Below are 18,722 nucleotides of genomic sequence, written 5' to 3' on the forward strand. Positions count from 1 at the left end.
TTTTTAGCCTAGGTCTCCCTAGCTCACTCAGTTTGGATGTACAGAGACCAGTCCTGATTCCACCAGAGACCACAAAAAAGCCTCGATCTGCCCTGGTTCAGCCCCTCCTCAGTCAGCCTAGAGGTTCTTGTTCTAGGGGCTTACCTCACTGGAATGACTTCAGGCAGAACCTCCCCACTAACTCAGGGCAGCTCAGAGCTCCTGAGCTCAAGGATCCACCCTGCAGCAAGGAGCACAGGTGTGTGTAGCCAGGCCCAGCCTGTTTAAATTGGATGCAGCCAACTGGAAAATACGCTTACCTGTTTCCACTGAGGTCAAAAACATAAATATTGCCCTGGTGATCTCCAGCAAGGAAGGAATCTCCTGTAGAATCAAAAGCCACATTCAAAAACCTCAGAGCCTTCGGCTGGTATTCCGCAGCAGTGTGAACAATGTTCACTATAAGTCTGTTTAGAATGAAAAAACAACATTCATCAAAGGGCATATCTGGCCCTCCTGGACATTTAAAAAAAATAGGTTTATGGGGCACTTTTTAGAGTTGAAGAAGTGGTGTTTCCTTTTTTCTCCCCTTTCTATTTCATTTTTTTCAATTATACATAGAAATAATTTCTAAACAATTGTGTTCTGATCTTTTACAATCCAGATTCATTCCCTCCCTCCCCAAGTGGCACATGATCTGAAAAAAGGTTATTCCAGTGTTGTCATATAATACAAATTTCCTTATGCCTCATGCTGTGAAAGAAGACATGTACAGCACATGTAAGAAAAAACTCAAGAAGGGAGGCAAGAAATGGTTCGATCTGCATTCACACCTTGACATTCCTTCTAAGGTGCTGGTTAGCATTTCTTGGTCTGTCTGGGGTCCCTGCACTGCTTGCTCATAACTGCTTAGTCCTCCCCAGATGATCATCGTCTAATATTTCAGTTACTATAAACAACGTTCTCCTGATTCTGCTCATTTCACTTTACATCAGTTCATAGAAGTCTTTCCAGGTTTTCATGAACTCGTCTTGTTCATCCATTCTTAGGGTGCAACAGTATTCCATAACAATTATATACCACAACTTGTTCACCTATTCCCCAACTGGTGGCCAGAAATGTTTTCAAAAACAAAAGCAAAACTAAACACTCCCCTCCAGCTCAAGAAAATTTTAAAAAATAATTTTTGAAGGGAAACATAATAACAAGTTTAGGAACTGTTTGGGGGTTGGCCTGGAGCTGAAATTCTCCTGATTTGGGAAGGGCTCAAGGGTGACACTCCCACTACGCATGGGCAATGGCATCTCTTCTGCACCTTAGGGAACTGCCTGGGTACAGAAAGGGGCCCAGAGTGACACAGCCAGTAACAAGCCAACATCATACTCAAACCCAGATCTTCCTGGCTCCAAATTTGCTCTCTACTCATTCTGGCACCCATTTGGTCAGTCACTGTCAAAGAAGTAAATAACGTGACAGACATATTGTAATTTTTCTTGGTGAAAATCACTAATCTGTGAAAAGTATAGATTCTATTAATTAGATATTATCAGTGAGTGAAAATTGCTCCAAGTCAAACAGAAATTAAGATGGGCAGATAGAGGACCAGGCTTGATGTTGGGAGGATCTGGGTTGAAATCTGGCCTCAGACACTTTCTAGCTGTGTGACCCTGGGCAAGTCATTTAACGCGCCCCCCCCCCCCCCCCCACCTCAACCTCTACCTTGGAACCAATACTAGTACCGATTCTGAGACAGGAGGTAAAGGTTAAAAAACCCAACACAAACAACAACAAAACTGGACTGACTGCCAAAGAAGGTACAAAAGCCTGCACAAGGGAATGGTGTAATTGTCTGTTGGCTTAGCATGGTCCAGAGAGATTCCCAACCTTCCTGGATGGCTGTGGGCTAACTGCAGGGGATCCATAAACTCAACAGTACATAGTGTTGCCATTTTGTACCTCATTTAAATCCAACAAATGTGCTGAGAGTCCTTCTTCTCTAGGCTGAATTCATGTCTCATGTGTATATACTTGTGTGAAATTAACATCTGTGCTCTAGAACAATGATTCCCAGAACCCCTCTCCTCTTGTTGTTACATGCTGATGTAGGCAGGATATACATTCTGTGTAGTTTCTTACTCTCTTCTCTTCCTGTGGCAGCTGTGGATGTGGGGTTTTTGAGCAGGCAGAAAAACTAGTCACGTGGTTTTATTCTGTTAGATAATTACTCTGGTATTCCTTTACTTCTAGTGATTATTAATAAACTTTATAAATATAATACTTGGAGTATTGGACATTAGTTTAAATCCTACACTTGCTACATTATATATGTATGGCTCTTGTAATTAATAAAACACAATTCATTTAAAACCATGGTAGCTTTCTCTTACCATATATTTTCTTAGATATTATTAGTACAATTACTATTATCATGGGATAGTGTGTAAAAGTTTTATGTTAAAAAGGGGTTGCCATTTGGGCAGCAAGGTGACTCAGTAGATAGAAAGCCAAGCCCGGAGACTGGAGGTCCTGGGTTCAAATTTGACCCCAGATACTTCCAAATTGTGTAACCTTGGGCAAGTCACTTAACCCCTATAGCCTAGCCCTTACTGCTCCTCTGCCTTAGAGCCAATACATAGTACTTTTTCTAAAGACAGAAGGTAAACGTTTAAAAAAATAAAATAAAAGGAGTCCTATTTGAAAAAGTTGCTTAAACAAAGGATAAAAACACTAGTTGTGTGTGTGTTCAGTCATTTCAGTTGTGTCTGGCTCTCCGTGATCCCACTGGGGAGTATTTAGTCTGTCCTTCTTCAGCTCCTTTTACAAATGAGGAAACTCTCTTGAGGCTCCTTATCTGGGAGGTCTCTGCATGATCCCTTCCCCAAGGTTCTCCCTGACACCAGGCCTGGCACTCTAGTCTCTGAGCCACCCAGCTGCCCATGGACTATCGAGAGGAGGCACAGTCCATCTTCAGTCAAGAACTTTGATTTTGATCCTGCCTCGGTGAGCCAGACTGCCCCCCTGCATCCTCAGAAGCAGCAAAACGCCAGGGGTTCTGAGGCCCCTCACAGATCTAAATCTGATCCCGTGAAATCCCAGGTGAAAGAAGAGCTAACTAATGACAGCAGCCCACACTTCCCTCACATGGTCAGAAGAGGACATGGACGCTCCAGAATGTGTAATTAGAACCTGTTACCCTAAAAACTACAATTCCTAGCACTCCACTCTCCTCACCTTACTGCTGATGGAGGATATAAATTTGGTGTAGCCCCGTCTCTCACTCTCCTGTCTTCCTGTCAAGGCTTTAGTGGAGTGGGCTTTTTAAATAGGCAAGGAGAACTTAAGTCATATGGTCTTAATTTTGTTAAATAATTAGGTGTTTTTTTTACTTCGATTTCCTTTTTATTCCTTCTACTTCAAGTGATTATTAATAAACTTTATAAAATTAATACTTGGAGTTGCTGGATATTAATTTAAGTCCTACAAGGATGAGGGCAGACCCCAGCCCAGCTGCTCCCTCTGCGTCCTGGCCTCTTCTCCAGTTAAAGACACAGTAGGCAACATGCCAGAATGGAGAGCATTCTGGACCCAGGTGGGATGACGCCTTGCACATGTCCCAGGCATGTCCACAGGCAAGTTTATTTAACTTCTCTGACCTTAGGTTTCCTCATTTGAAAAATGGGGATAATAGCTTGTACCATTTACCTCAGGCTTAGAGTAAAGTAAATGCTATGGAAACAGTTAAGTTTTCTTTTGTTTTGTTGAAGACTCCTCTTCTTGATTTCAAATCTGACCTCAGACACTGGCTCAGTGACCCCCGGTAAGTTGACTAACTCTGTTTGCCTCAGTTTCCTCATCTGTAAAATGAACCGGAGAAGGAGATGGTAAACATTTGTGGTAGGAAGGCCATTTCTTTTACCCATGGAGACTAGAAGCCATTCTGAAACTTCTAATCTTAAGAGTCTGTGGAACACTGAGTACCCAAGGTCACAGAGCGAATGTGACAGAGGCAAGACTTGAACTCAGGCCTTCCTGACTCAGAGGCCTGCTCTTAGATCTATTCTTTCACTAATTCTATTCTGACATTCCTCAGCTCCAATTCCATTCATCCTTTTTAAAAAAAATCTTAATTTAATTGAATTTGGGTGACTCTTAATCATCTAAGTACATACATTTTCTTTTATCTCACTTTTCACTAATGCACTTTAAATCCATTTATGAGACATATAATTTCTTTTCATCTCTGAAACATCAAGCTTTTCAGGATCATTTCAAGGAACAGCAAAATTCTGTACGATAAGATGGAGATCATAGTATCACTTACCTCCCAGGTTTTTGTGAGGCTGAAATGAGATAATAATGGTAAAAGTACCCAGCACCATAGCAAGCACTGTATAAATGTCGGTCATTATTATCCATTCTTAGACCATATTGCCTATTCTTGCACACATGCTATGGGCTAGGACATTGTAATGGGCTTCTTTTTGGAACTTTTCTGTAGTTTGGATCCTGCTATAATCATTGCCCGACACAGGACTGAGGTCCAAGCAGCAAGATGGACCTAATCTTTGTGAAGTGACTTACCCAGGGTCACAGCTAGCAAGTGTCAGATGCTGGATTCACAGTGCTCTAGTCACTGTAGAACACTTTTAAAGATCTTAACATGCCAAATGCCATAAAGGTCATTTAAAAGAGAAAGAAAGAAAAGATATTCTTCCACTGATGCAACTAGGTGGCTCTGGAACATGGAACATTTTTTTGGGAAAAACTGCAGGAGACCCAAGGGAAAGGAGAAACTGCATGGTGAGTGTCAGAAGGCAATGGCAGCATGCTCCTGATTATGATGGACAACAAGTCACAGAGCAGAGGGAGAGACGGAGCTGATAGGCTACTTTGGTAGCCACAATATTAAATATAGGAAAGTCTGTAGTGCATCAAGTGGAGCATCTCCCCAAACCAATAAGAAGGAATTGAGATGTCCATGGATTTGTGAAGAGGGGTGCCCAGAAGGGAAGAGACATGAGAGATGCTTCAGCAACATAAAGTCAAGGAATAAGATCAGAGAAATGCTGGGGAAACAGTAGCAGCCAGGTCATCTCTGGCATTAATTAAACCCACGAGAACACATTTTGAATAAAGGCTTCAGGCAGCCCTTTAAGTGGATTAGGAGACACTGTTAATCAAGTAGTTACAGTAGTACATAGACACAGACCCTTTTGCCTCTCTGACCTTTTGCTGCTTCCAGGATATAGAATGGCATTCAATCCAATAACATATTGAGCAACCTTCCAAGAGAAAAGTTCTGTACTAGGTGCTGGGATTACAAAAAACAAAATCAAAACCCCTGCTCTCAAGAAGCTTTCATCATTCTGCCAAAGGAGGAAGGTGAGAATGGGGAATAAATCATGTATATTAGTAAGTAAATAAATCTAAGACAAAATGAATATCTGAAAGCAGATCATGGATTTAGAACTGGAAGGTTCCTTAGATGTCATCTAGGCCAACACTGATTTTTCAGATAAAGAAACCTCACAGGTTTTATATGACTTGCCAAAAGGTTACTTAAATAGTAAGTGGTAGAACTAGATCTGAACTCAGATCCTTGGAGAAGAAAGTGGCACTGAGAAAGATGGTAAGCATTCCAAGAGTTGGAAGAGAATAGAGAAAGACCATTTCAGGTTCAGGAATAGTCTATGAGAAATATATCCACGGGGCGGAGTCAAGATGGCGGCTTAGCAAGCAGCAAAAGTTCAGACTTCGTGGAAGACCCTTCCTTAACCAATACAGACTGAATGCTCCTAGGGCAACGAAATTCAAACTGAACAACAGGACAGAAGCGGGGAACCCTCCTTCTGGACTCAAATCAAAAGGTATGCCCCTCAAAAGCCAGAATCTGAGAATACTCGGGTCTAAGGGGAAGGCATAGGGAAGGTCCCAGGACCTCTCCCCCACAACCCAGAGGGCTGAGCCCCCAGCAGCAGCGGGAACCTCTGAGTGGGCAAACGTGCTGGTTTGGAGGGTCTACCTTGTGAGCAGCGGGGCGCCAGACTCGGAGCACCTAGTGTGGACAGTGGGTAGGAAGCCAGGGAGAGACCAGGAAGTGGCTGGGTCCCTCCATCAGGTTCCAGTCTCACCGTCGCCTCAGGGCACATCCAGACCAATCCAGCTGAACCTAATTCTATCAGGACTCCTCAGAGCTCAGGGAGGCGGGCAAAGGCCCTTGCGGACAGCAGAGAAGCAGCTGGAGAGAACTGGAGAGAGCCTGGGCGGCCCAGCCTTCCAGGAGTCTTCGGCTGCAGAGCACATACAGCCCAACCCAGTTGTACTTAATCCAATCAAAAGCCTCCAGAGGACAGGGAAGCTAACATTCCTCACCTAGAGACTGTACCAAGAGATCTGACAAAGCTCCAAGAGGGGAGACTGACAGCCCCAAAACCAAAACAAAATGAGAGGAGCAAGAGCACAGCCAAATACGGGGAGCAAAGAAGGGGTAAACTCGAGCAAACAACAGAAAAAGAAGAAAGAAATTACAATAGACAGCTTCTGCACAGGTATTGAGCAAAGAGCAAATGAAACAGAGGGGGAAGGATCATCAAAGGAAAAATCAGAAATCCCAGCGAATTGGATACAGGCTTTGGAAGAACTCAAAATGCAATTCAAAACACAATTAAGAGAGGCTGAAGACAATTGGGAAAAGAACTTAAAAACTAAGATAAGTCATCTGGAAACAGAAAATAGTGTCTTGAAAGCCAAAATCAACCAGCTGGAAAATGAGGCAAGGAGATGAAAGATGAGGCAAAGCAGATGAAAGATGAGGTGAAGAAGATGAAAGATGACCTCCAAAGAAAATCCGACCAAAAGGAAAAGGACGACCAAAAAACTAAGGATGAAATCCAGTCTTTAAGAACCAGAATACAACAACTAGAATCAAGTGACCTCACAAGGCAGCAGGACACTATAAAACAAAACCAAAAGAATGAAAAAATTGAGGAAAATATGAAGCATCTAATTCACAAAACAGAGGATTTAGAAAGTCGTTCAAGGAGAGACAATTTAAGAATCATTGGCCTACCAGAAGACCATGACAAAAGAAAAAGCCTGGATGTTATATTACAGGAAATTATTAAAGAAAACTGCCCCGAAATCCTTGAACAAGAGGGAAAAGTGGAGATTGATAGAATCCACAGATCACCTCCTGTACTTAATCCCCAACTGACAACACCCAGGAATGTTATAGCCAAATTCAAGAACTATCAGACCAAAGAAAAGATATTACAAGCTGCTCAAAAGAAGTCATTCAGATACCAAGGAACCAAGTGAGGATAACTCAGGATCTGGCTGCATCCACACTGAAAAAAAGAAAGGCATGGAATACAATATTCTGGAAAGCAAGGGAACTAGGTCTACAACCAAGAATCAACCACCCAGCAAAATTGACTATATTCTTACAGGGGAAAGTATGGTCATTCAACAAAATAGAAGAATTTCAAGAATTCGTAAAGAAAAGACCAGACCTGAACAGAACATTTGATGTCCAAGCACAGAACTCAAGAGAATCATCAAAAGATAATTTAAAAAGAGGGGAAAAAAGAAAAACAAAAAAAAATTTTTTAAGAGACTCAATAAGTTAAAATATGTATCCCTATAAGAAAAGAGGTCATTGGTAACTCTTAAAAACTGTTGTTATTCACTATTCATAAGCAAAGGATAAACTATGGGAGTGGAAACACCGAGGAAAAGCAACTGCCTGAATACAGCGGTTGAGGGGACATGACAGAGGAGAGACTCTAAATGAACACTCTAATGCAAATATTATCAACAAAGCAATGGGTTCAAATCAAGAAAACATCTAATGCCCAGTGGATTTACGCGTCGGCAATGGGGGGTGGGGGGGAGGAAAAGAAAATGATCTATGTCTTTAACAAATAATGCTTGGAAATGATCAAATAAAATATATTTTTAAAAAATCAATAATATAGAAAAAAAACCTGTTGTTATTACCTGGGCAGCAAAAAGAAGTATACTTAGAGGGAACAGCGACAAACTGTATAAGATGAAAGGACAAGACATAAATAGGTATATAGATATATGCATACAAAAATACATACGCATGAGTATGCATATATATATACACATATATATAACTAGAGATTAAAAATAGGTTAATATTAAAAGAAATTGGAAAAGAAACAAATGGGGGTAAATTTATATGTCATAAAGAAGCTCATGGTGGGAGGGGGGAGAACATCAATACACTGGAAGGGTAAAGAGGTCGGAGACAGGAAATACTCAACTTTTACGTGCTTTGAAAGTGACTCAAAGAGGGGAAAACAATCCAATCCATTGGGGGCAGAGAACAGATTTGCACCCTATAGGGGAGTAGAAGGGTAACAAATGGTCTGGTGGGGAGGGAAGCAGTACAAGAGAGGGAAGAAGTGGGGGGTTAATTTTAGAAAGACTACAGGGAAAATAAGGGGGGGATAAGAAGGGAGGGGGGTAGAAAGGGAAGTAAAATAAGGGTGGGAAACAAGGGGGACTGTTTAAAAGCAAACATTGGTGTAGAAGGAAATAGTGAAAGAAGAAAAGGCAGGAAAAGGAGCAGAAATCAAAATGTTGGGAAATACACAGCTAGTAATCATAACTCTGAATGTGAATGGAATGAACTCACCCATAAAACGCAAGCGAATAGCAGAGTGGATTAGAGTCCAAAACCCTACAATATGCTGTCTACAAGAAACACATATGAAAAAGGTAGATACACATAGGGTGAAAGTAAGAGGGTGGAGCCAAATCTATTGGGCATCAACTGACAAAAAGAAGGCAGGAGTCACAATCATGATATCTGACAAAGCCAAAGTAAAAATAAATCTAGTTAAAAGAGATAGGGAAGGTAATTACATCCTGATAAAAGGCAGTATAGACAGTGAGGAAATATCTGTACTCAACATGTATGCACCAAATGGCATAGCATCCAAATTTCTAAAGGAGAAATTAGAGGAACTCAAGGACGAAATAGAAAGAAAAACTATACTAGTGGGAGACCTGAACCTATCTGAACTAGATAAATCAAACCAAAAACTAAATAAGAAAGAGGTAAGAGAAGTGAATGAAATCTTAGAAAAATTAGAGTTAGTAGACATGTGGAGAAAAATAAATAGGGACAAAAAGGAATATACCTTCTTTTCTGCAGCACATGGTACATTCACAAAAACTGACCATGTATTAGGGCATAAAAACATTGCAAACAAGTGCAAAAGAGCAGAAATAATAAATGCAACTTTCTCAGATCACAATGCAATGAAAATAATAATTAGTAAGGGAACATGGAGAGGTAAATCAAAAATTAATTGGAAATTAAACAATACGATTCTCCAAAACCAGTTAGTTAAAGAACAAATCATAGAAACAATTAATAACTTCATTGAAGAAAATGACAATGATGAGACATCCTTTCAAAACCTTTGGGATGCAGCCAAAGCAGTACTCAGGGGGAAATTTATATCCTTGAGTTCATATATTAACAAATTAAGAAGGGCAGAGGTCAATGAATTGGGCATGCAAATTAAAAAATTAGAAAGCGAACAAATTAAAAATCCTCAGATGAAGACTAAATTAGAGATCCTAAAACTCAACGGAGAAATTAATAAAATCGAAAGTCAAAGAACTATTGATTTAATAAATAAGACTAGAAGCTGGTACTTTGAAAAAACAAATAAAATAGACAAAGTACTAGTCAGTCTAATTAAAAAAAGGAAAGAAATAAACAAAATTGACAGTATCCAAGATGAAAAAGGAGACCTCACCTCTAATGAAGAGGAAATTAAGGCAATCATTAAAAGCTACTATGCCCAATTATATGGCAACAAATATGGCAATCTAGGTGTTATGGATGAATACTTGCAAAAATATAAATTGCCTAGACTAAAAGAGGAAGAAATAAATTACCTTAACAACCCCATTTCAGAAAAAGAAATTGAACAAGCCATCAAAGAACTCCCTAAGAAAAAATCTCCAGGTCCAGATGGATTCACAAATGAATTCTATCAAACATTCAAAGAACAACTAATCCCAATATTAAACAAACTATTTGACAGAATAAGCCAAGAAGGAGTTCTACCAAATTCATTCTACGACACAAACATGGTACTATTGATCCCAAAGCCAGGCAGGTCAAAAACAGAGAAAGAAAACCATAGACCAATCTCCCTAATGAATATAAACACAAAAAATCTTAAATAGGATAGTAGCAAAAAGACTCCAGTAAGTCATCACAAGGGTTATCCACTATGACCAGGCAGGATTCATACCAGGAATGCAAGGATGGTCCAATATTAGGAAAACCATCCACATAATTGACCATATTAACAAGCAAACTGACAAAAATCACATGATTATATCAATAGATGCAGAAAAAGCCTTTGATAAAATACAACACCCATTCCTATTGAAAACACTAGAAAGTATAGGAATAGAAGGGCCTTTCCTAAAAATAATAAACAGTATATATCTAAAACCATCAGCAAACATCATCTGCAATGGGGATAAATTAGAAGCCTTTCCAATAAGATCAGGAGTAAAACAAGGATGCCCATTATCACCTCTACTATTCAACATTGTACTAGAAACACTAGCAGTAGCAATTAAAGAAGAAAAAGAAATTGAAGGTATTAAAATTGGCAATGAGGAGACCAAGCTATCACTCTTTGCAGATGATATGATGGTTTACTTAAGGAATCCTAGAGAATCAACCAAAAAGTTACTCGAAATAATCAACAACTTTAGCAAAGTTGCAGGATACAAAATAAACCCGCATAAGTCATCAGCATTTCTATATATTTCTAACCCATTTCAGCAGCAAGAATTAGAAAGTGAAATACCATTTAAAATCACCCTAGACAATATAAAATACTTAGGAATCCATCTGCCGAGACAAACACAGGAACTATATGAACACAACTACAAAACACTTTTCACACAGTTAAAACTAGATCTAAACAATTGGAAAAACATTGATTGCTCATGGGTGGGAGGAGCTAAAATAATAAAAATGACAATCCTACCCAAACTAATTTACTTATTTAGTGCCATACCCATTAAACTACCAAAAAACTTCTTTACTGAATTAGAAAAAACCATAACTAAGTTAATTTGGAAGAACAAAAGATCAAGGATATCCAGGGAAATCATGAAAAAAAATGCAAAGGAAGGAGGACTTGCAGCCCCAGATTTCAAACTATACTATAAAGCAGTGGTTATCAAAACAATTTGGTACTGGCTAAGAGACAGAAAGGAGAATCAGTGCAATAGACTTGGCATAAATGATCTCAGCAAGACAGTTTATGACAAACCCAAAGACCCCAGCTTTTGGGACAAAAATCCATTATTTGATAAAATCTGCTGGGAAAATTGGAAGATAGTATGGGAGAGATTAGGTTTGGATCAACACCTCACACCCTACACCAAGATAAATTCAGAATGGGTGAATGACTTGAACATAAAGAAGGAAACTACAAGTAAATTAGGTGAACACAGAATAGTATACATATCAGACCTTTGGGAAGGGAAAGATTTTAAAACCAAGCAAAACTTAGAAAGAGTCACAAAATGTAAAATAAATAATTTTGACTACATCAAATTAAAAAGGTTCTGTACAAACAAAACCAATGTAACTAAAATCAGAAGGGAAGCAACAAATTGGGAAACAATCTTCATAAAAACCTCTGACAAAGGTTTAATTACTCAAATTTACAAAGAGCTAAATCAATTGTACAAAAAACCAAGCCATTCTCCAATTGATAAATGGGCAAGGGACATGAACAGGTAGTTCTCAGCCAAAGAAATCAAAACTATTAATAAGCACATGAAAAAGTGTTCTACACCTCTTATAATCAGAGAGATGCAAATAAAAACAACTCTGAGGTATCACCTCACACCTAGCAGATTGGCTAATATAACAGCTATGGAAAGTAATGAATGCTGGAGGGGATGTGGCAAAGTGGGGACACTAATTCATTGCTGGTGGAGTTGTGAATTGATCCAACCATTCTGGAGGGTAATTTGGATCTATGCCCAAAGGGGGATAAAAGACTGTCTGCCCTTTGATCCAGCCATAGCACTGCTGGGTTTGTACCCCAAAGAGATAATAAGGAAAAAGACTTGTACAAGAATATTCATAGCTGCACTCTTTGTGGTGGCCAAAAATTGGAAAATGAGGGGATGCCCATCAATTGGGGAATGGCTGAGCAAATTTTGGTATATGTTGGTGATGGAATACTATTGTGCAAAAAGGAATAATAAAGTGGAGGAATTCCATGGAGACTGGAACAACCTCCAGGAAGTGATGCAGAGCGAAAGGAGCAGAACCAGGAGAACATTGTACACAGAGACTGATACATTGTGGCACAATCGAAGGTAATGGACTTCTCCATTAGTGGCAATGCAATGTCCCTGAACAATCTGCAGGGATCTAAAAAACACTATCCACAAGCAGAGGATAAACTGTGGGAGTAAAAACACCGATGAAAAGCAACTGCTTGACTACAGGGGTGGAGGGGATAAGACTGAGGAGAGACTCTAAATGAACACTCTGATGCAAATGCCAACAACATGGAAATGGGTTTGAATCAAGAACACATGTGATATCCAGTGGAATCGCACATGGGCTATGGGAGAGGTGGGGGTGGGGAAGGGAAGAAAAGAAAATGATCTTTGTTTCCAATGAATATTGTTTGGAAATGACCAAATAAAATAAAAAATTAAATTAAAAAAAAAAAGAAATATATCTATTCTCCAAAAGATAAATAGTAAAAAGATATGAATAAGCAATTTTCAAAGGAGTTGCAAACTATCAACAATCAAACATTCTCTAAATTACTAATAAGAAAAATACAGATTAAAACAGCTTTGTGGTTCCACCCTTACACATATTAGACTAATAAAGACTGATTTAAAGAAAAAGTGACAGTTGCTAGAGGGGCTGTGGAAAGACAGGCACATTCCCTCACTCTTGGCAGAACTATGTAGTGAGTGGTTCAACCATTCTGGAAAACAATTTGGATGTCTACTCAAAAAATCACTAAAGTGTGCCTTTGTCTGAGCAATGTCACTTTCAAACTTCAATCCCAAAGAGATCAAAGAAAGACATATGAAAATATATATGGAAAAAAAGATATCCATTCATAGCACCTCTTTTTGGCATCACAAAGAAAGAGGGAATATAGCAATTGGGGAATGGCTGAGCAAATGATGGTCTATGAATATGATGGAATATTATTCCACCATAAGAATTAGTGAAAGGGACAAATTCAGGAAAACTAGGGGAAATTAGTACAAACTGTTGCAGAGAGAATTAAGCAGAACTAGGAAAAATATATATAATAACAACAACAAAGAAAAACAACTTTGAAAGATGATGACTCATACTTTTACCTTTTGAAGGAGGGAGATGGTGTAGAGGTAAAGGATAAGATAAACATTTCTGATATGGCCAACATATGGATCTGTTTTGCTTAATTGTACTTTTTGTTCAAAGGGAGTGTTGTTTGTGGGGGGTGTTTAGGGCAGTGACAGTGGAAATAGTGATACCCCAAAATGACTGTTAATGAAACATTTATAAAATATGCAGAACAGAATTCAGAAAAAGACACGAACAGGACAATATTGGAATTACCATATTGAAATTATATAGTCAACATAAAACTACAGCCAAACACAATTAAAATTCATGGTTTCATTTGTTTTTATATGAAAATGATTGGGTTTGTGGTTGTCTGTCAATTTTTTTTAAATATACAGAGAGGACATAGGACTGCCAAATTCAGGGAACAGGCTAGCAGGCCAGTGTGGATATAAAGTATTTTGAATAGGTCAGCCAAAAAGCATTTATCAGAGCCTGTGCTATGGATTAAAAAAAAAAATCAAACATTTAATGAATAGTCCTTGCCTTTAAGGAGCTTAAATTCCACTGAGGAAAATAAGATGTACAAGGTAATTTTGATGAAAAGCATTTTGGAGAAGCAGAAAAGAATGAGGAGTCTAAGATAACCCTGAGGATACAAACCCAGGTGACTAGAACGATTATAGGGCCCTCAATAATCAAACATGTTTGGAAGGAGTGGGTTTGAGGGATGAGAAGATAATGAATTCTGTCTTGGACATGTTGTCATATCTCTATGTCTTTACTAAGCTAAACACCCCCATTTCCTTAATTTGATCTTGATATGGCAGGATCTTAAGGTTTTTCACTATCCTTGTCACTGTATGATCTTGGGTTTATCAATGTTTTCACTAGAACATGGAACCCTGAAATGAAATTGTCTAACTGGGAGGAAGGAGAGTAGGACACTTCCCAGTACAGGATATGATGTTTTCTTGGCTATTTTATCACATTTTTATGCTGTTTGATCTTGTGATCCACTAAAAAAACAAAACAAAAACAAAACCCAGATCTTTTTCAGATGTTATATTGACTGGACATGTTTCCTAAAGCTTTTACCTTTTTTTTTTTTAAACCTTTACCTTCTGCCTTAGAATGAATATGAAGCATTGGTTTCATGGCAAAAGAGAGGGAAGGGCTAAGCAATTGGAGTTAAGAGACTTGTCCAGGGTCACATAGCTAGGAAGTATCTAAAGCCAAATTTGAACCTAGGGGCTGCCTATCTCCAGGCCTGACTCTCTATCCACTGAGCTGCCTACCTGTCCCCTTAATCTTAATCTTCTACTTATGAAGTTAATTTTTAAAAAATACAAATACAAAGATTTTACATTTGGGCCTTTAAAAAATTAATCAGTTTTGGACAATTCAAGGACTATTGAATCTGCTGCCATTTTACCTTTCAAAGTCATATTTATAGATTATAGATGATTATATTTATAGATTATAGATGACATCCTTGTGCGTTTGGCTCATGTCATTTTTCTATGTCGGAAATATCTTTCTACCTTTCTTTGCCTATTAAATTCCTACCCAGCTTTTGGGTTTCAGCTCTGATGCCACATCTTTCATGATGCCTTTCTTGATCCTCCATTAGAAATGTTTTCCCTCAGACTTCATATAACTTTCCTTTCACAACTTTTGGTGTACTTATTCAACATGTACTATAGTTATCTGTGTTTGTTCCCTATCCTATTAGAGTACAAGCTCAATAAAGGCAGGATATTTGTCTTCTCTAAATTTCTGAGCTAGTATGACCTTCTATGTTCTTTAATGTTTACTGAACTAATGAATGAGCATTTCACTCTGTGCATTTCACAACCCAACTCAGGCAACAAAGACTCCAATAAGATCTAGCTCCAGGGGCAAGGGACAGGCTTAGGAGGTGAGGGGGTTGGGAGGCAAAACTTATCTGAACTGATGCAAAGCGAAGTAAGCAGAACCAAGAGAACATCGTACATAGTAAAAGCAATATTGTAATGATAATCAAGTATAAAAAATGTAGCTACTCTAATTAAGACAATGATCCAAGGTAATTCCAAAGGGCCTATCATGAAAAATGCAATCTACTTCTCGATAGTAGATAACATTTTTCATCATGGACTGATGAAACAAAACTGATGAACTTTGAATGTAGAGTGAAGCATATCTTTTTTAAACTTTATTTTCATTGTTTTGTGTTTTCTTTTGAAACATGGCTAATATGGAAATATATTTTATATTATTTCCCATGTATAATTAGTATCAAGTTGTTTGCCTTCTCAAGGAGGAAAAGAATTTGGAACTTAAAATTTTATGATTGTTAAAAATTATACAAGTATTTGAGAAATATTTAACTAAATAAATAAAATAAATTTTTAAAAAGGATATCTGTGAGTTTTGTAGGATCACTTACATGGTTGAAAAAGTACTGCTAATGTGGGAATTTGTTTTGTTTGACTACATAATTTTCTACAAAAGTTCTGTTTTTCAATTTTTTTTTCAACTGATGGGGAAAGGTAGGAGGAAAATATATGCTTATTAATTTTTAAACTTGCAAAAAATAAATATAAATAGTTGTTCTTAGATTGTAGCAAAGATTACCTTAAGAGAAAACTTTCTTTTCCCACATCAAAGGTTTGTTGGCATTCGTCTGGGCTATAGCTTCATTGCTTTTTGAAAAAATTTTTCCATCATTTCCTAAGCTCCCCTCCCACATAATCTCTCCTCATTTTTAACCTACCTCTCTTCATATTTTTTCCAACTGTGAACTATGGCTAATTGTCCATTCCGAGAAATGAGATGGTGCAGTAGATACAGTGCCAGTCTTAGAGTCAGGAAAACTCATTTTTCTGGGTTCAAATCTAGTCTCATACACAATTAGCTGTGTGATCCTGAGCAAGTCACTTAACCCGGTTTGCTTCAGTTTCCTCATCTGTAAAATGAGCTGGAGAAGGAAATGTGGAACCTCTCTAGTATCTTTACCAGAAAACCTCAAATGCGATTACAGAGCCAGACATCACTGAACAACAATTGCTCATTTACTTAACACTTATTGAGTGCCTACTGAGCAGCATCTACTGTGCTGAGTACAAACCTGGGCAAACATGGTCCCACTTCCCAAGTCTATTTGAAGGTCCCAATTCTAGGTCTGCTCTCTTGGTTCTCCTTCCTCAAATGACTAAGGATGTGGCACTCTACGTAGAAGAGGAGGTATAATCTGGATAAATCAAGAAGGCAATCTCCTCATCACATAGTAAGTGTTTCATAAATGTTTATTGATTAATCAATTGACATCAAAGAGTGTGCATGCATGATCTATGTATCACTAGGAAGAAATAATGTCCATGCAACTGTGCAAAGTTAAACAGGCACAGGAAAATTGTTTCCTTAAATAAAAAGAAAGGCGTAATAGAATAATGTCCGCTGGACTCGAAGTCAGAGGACATTGAGTTCGATACCTGGCAGAAACTGCAGATGCCATCTAATCCATTATAAAGAAAGAAAACTGATGCTAGAGAGAACACAGAAACCAGCTAATCCAACAAAGGGGTAAACTGATGCCCAAATGAGAACGCAAGGCCAACCTAGTCCAAAGCCTTTGCCTTTTTACAAAGGGAGAAACTGATGCCCAGAGACCGGCAATTTCAGCCCCGCCAGCCCTCGTTTTTAAAAAGGAGGAAGATTGACAACCCAAGAGTTCTTTGCGTAATTTGTCCAAGGTCACAGTAGGATTCGAACCCGAGCCCCGGCGCCTCCTAAAACTGGGCTTTCGCCACTGCTCCAGAACCTGGACGCTACCTGAGCTGTCTCTACTAAAGGAAGAGATGGTTGAATATCCCGACTCAACCTCCCCTCCTTCCCCGCTCCCTCCCAGCCCGCTGCCTTTACCCATCCCGCGTCTCCGGGCAGGGCTTCCGGAGCCAGATCTTGCCAGACTCCTTGTTGCCCACGTCAGTTTTCTGCATGACGGCAGCGGTGGCGGCAACAGTACCACACCGACCAGCTGGAGCTGCAGTTAGTTAACCGTCCCCAGCACCTTTCCCGGCCTCCACCGCGCTCTCCCCGCCCGCGCCGCGGGAGGCTCAAATCAGCTGCGTAAATCGAAGAAACGCAGCTGCCGCAGACTGCACCAATGTGCGTAGGGGCCACGATCATAGTTGAATCCTATGTCCGCTGAGGCTCCTACTTATAACTCTGAGACACTGAGACTCCAGTGTCTCTTCTATAATTACATTTTTACTTTTCGAAAATTTATTTTTCCTTAAAACCGCCGAGCCCCAGCAGCCCAGCACTACTTCCTCACCTTCCGATCTCAAGAATGGAATAGGCTAATATGGAACTCCTTGGGGCCCCGCCCCTCACTCCAGGAATTGTCCTGGGCAGGATGCTAAAGCCTTCTGGGAATTGTAGTTTCCTATCAATATCAGGCTCTTCATTGTAGGGGCCTTCTGGGGGGGGGTTGGACAGGCCTAGGATGATAGATTTGGATCTGGTAGAACTCAAGAACCCAATCATTGTACAAAGGAGGAAACTGAGACACAGATGGATTAAGGATTTACCTAGAGTACTAACTGAACAAGATTCCTTCTCTGGGGCGTACAAGTACAAAGCCCTCCTTCAAGACCCCTATATCTCTTTCCTATTTTTTGGAGAACTCTGTTAATCAATCATTGTGCTAAGCCTCAAGGTTACAAGTCAAAAAGCATTCATTGCAGGTGGGGTGGGAGGCCAGCTAGATGGCTCAGTAGATAGTCAGGCCTGGAGATAGGAGATCCTAGGTTCAAATTTTGACCTCAGACACTTCCTAGCTGTGTGACCTTGGGTAAGTCACTTAACCCCCATTACCTAGCCCTTACAGCTCTTCTGTCTTGAAACTGATATCCATGGGGGCTGCTGAGTAGCTCAGAGGATTGAGTGCCAGGCCTAAAGACAGGAGTTTCTGGTTTCAAATCGACCTCAGACACTTCCTAGCAGTATGACTCTGAGCATGTCACTTAACTCCTACTGTTTAGCCCTTACCACTCTTCTGTCTTAGAACACAGGGTTGATTCTAAGGCAGAAGTTAAGGGTAAAAAAAAAACAACAACCAAAAACAAAAAGAACTGATATCCAATCTAAAACAGAAGGTTAGAGTTTTACAAAAAAAAGTATTTATTAGGTGCCTGCTGTATTCCAAGGTGTTCAGGAAAGATTAGTACCTCTGGTATGAACCCTTTTCAGGGCTGCTTTCCTTTAGTATCTACCTCTCACCCTCATCTGGGCTACCAGAAGCATGCTCAGTAACTGCACCCCAATAAACTGTCTCCACAGCAACAGCCTCAAACTCTTGGGT

The 18,722-nt window shown here is 39.4% G+C and overlaps 1 protein-coding gene across 4 annotated transcripts in view; it reads right to left on the reverse strand.

Annotated features, from left to right (window-relative positions):
* Positions 1-17,725, reverse strand: part of TBC1D31 (TBC1 domain family member 31) — an 83,082-nt gene extending 65,357 nt beyond the window's left edge. For 2 of the 4 annotated variants that reach the window (XM_056823140.1, XM_007488262.2), the window contains exons 1-3: positions 17,279-17,398; positions 3,682-3,833; positions 300-446 (exon numbers count right to left, since the gene is read on the reverse strand). In XM_056823140.1, the coding sequence (XP_056679118.1) occupies positions 300-446; positions 3,682-3,833 (299 nt within the window). In that variant the 5' untranslated portion in view covers positions 17,279-17,398. Of the gene's footprint in view, positions 1-299; positions 447-3,681; positions 3,834-17,278 lie in introns of all 4 variants that reach the window. The other 2 variants (XM_056823141.1, XM_007488263.3) reach the window with 2 other exon arrangements.
* Positions 17,726-18,722: the final 997 nt, after the last annotated feature.

The sequence above is a fragment of the Monodelphis domestica genome, chromosome 3 (genome assembly GCF_027887165.1).
Source record: "Monodelphis domestica isolate mMonDom1 chromosome 3, mMonDom1.pri, whole genome shotgun sequence".
Classification (NCBI taxonomy): domain Eukaryota; kingdom Metazoa; phylum Chordata; class Mammalia; order Didelphimorphia; family Didelphidae; genus Monodelphis; species Monodelphis domestica.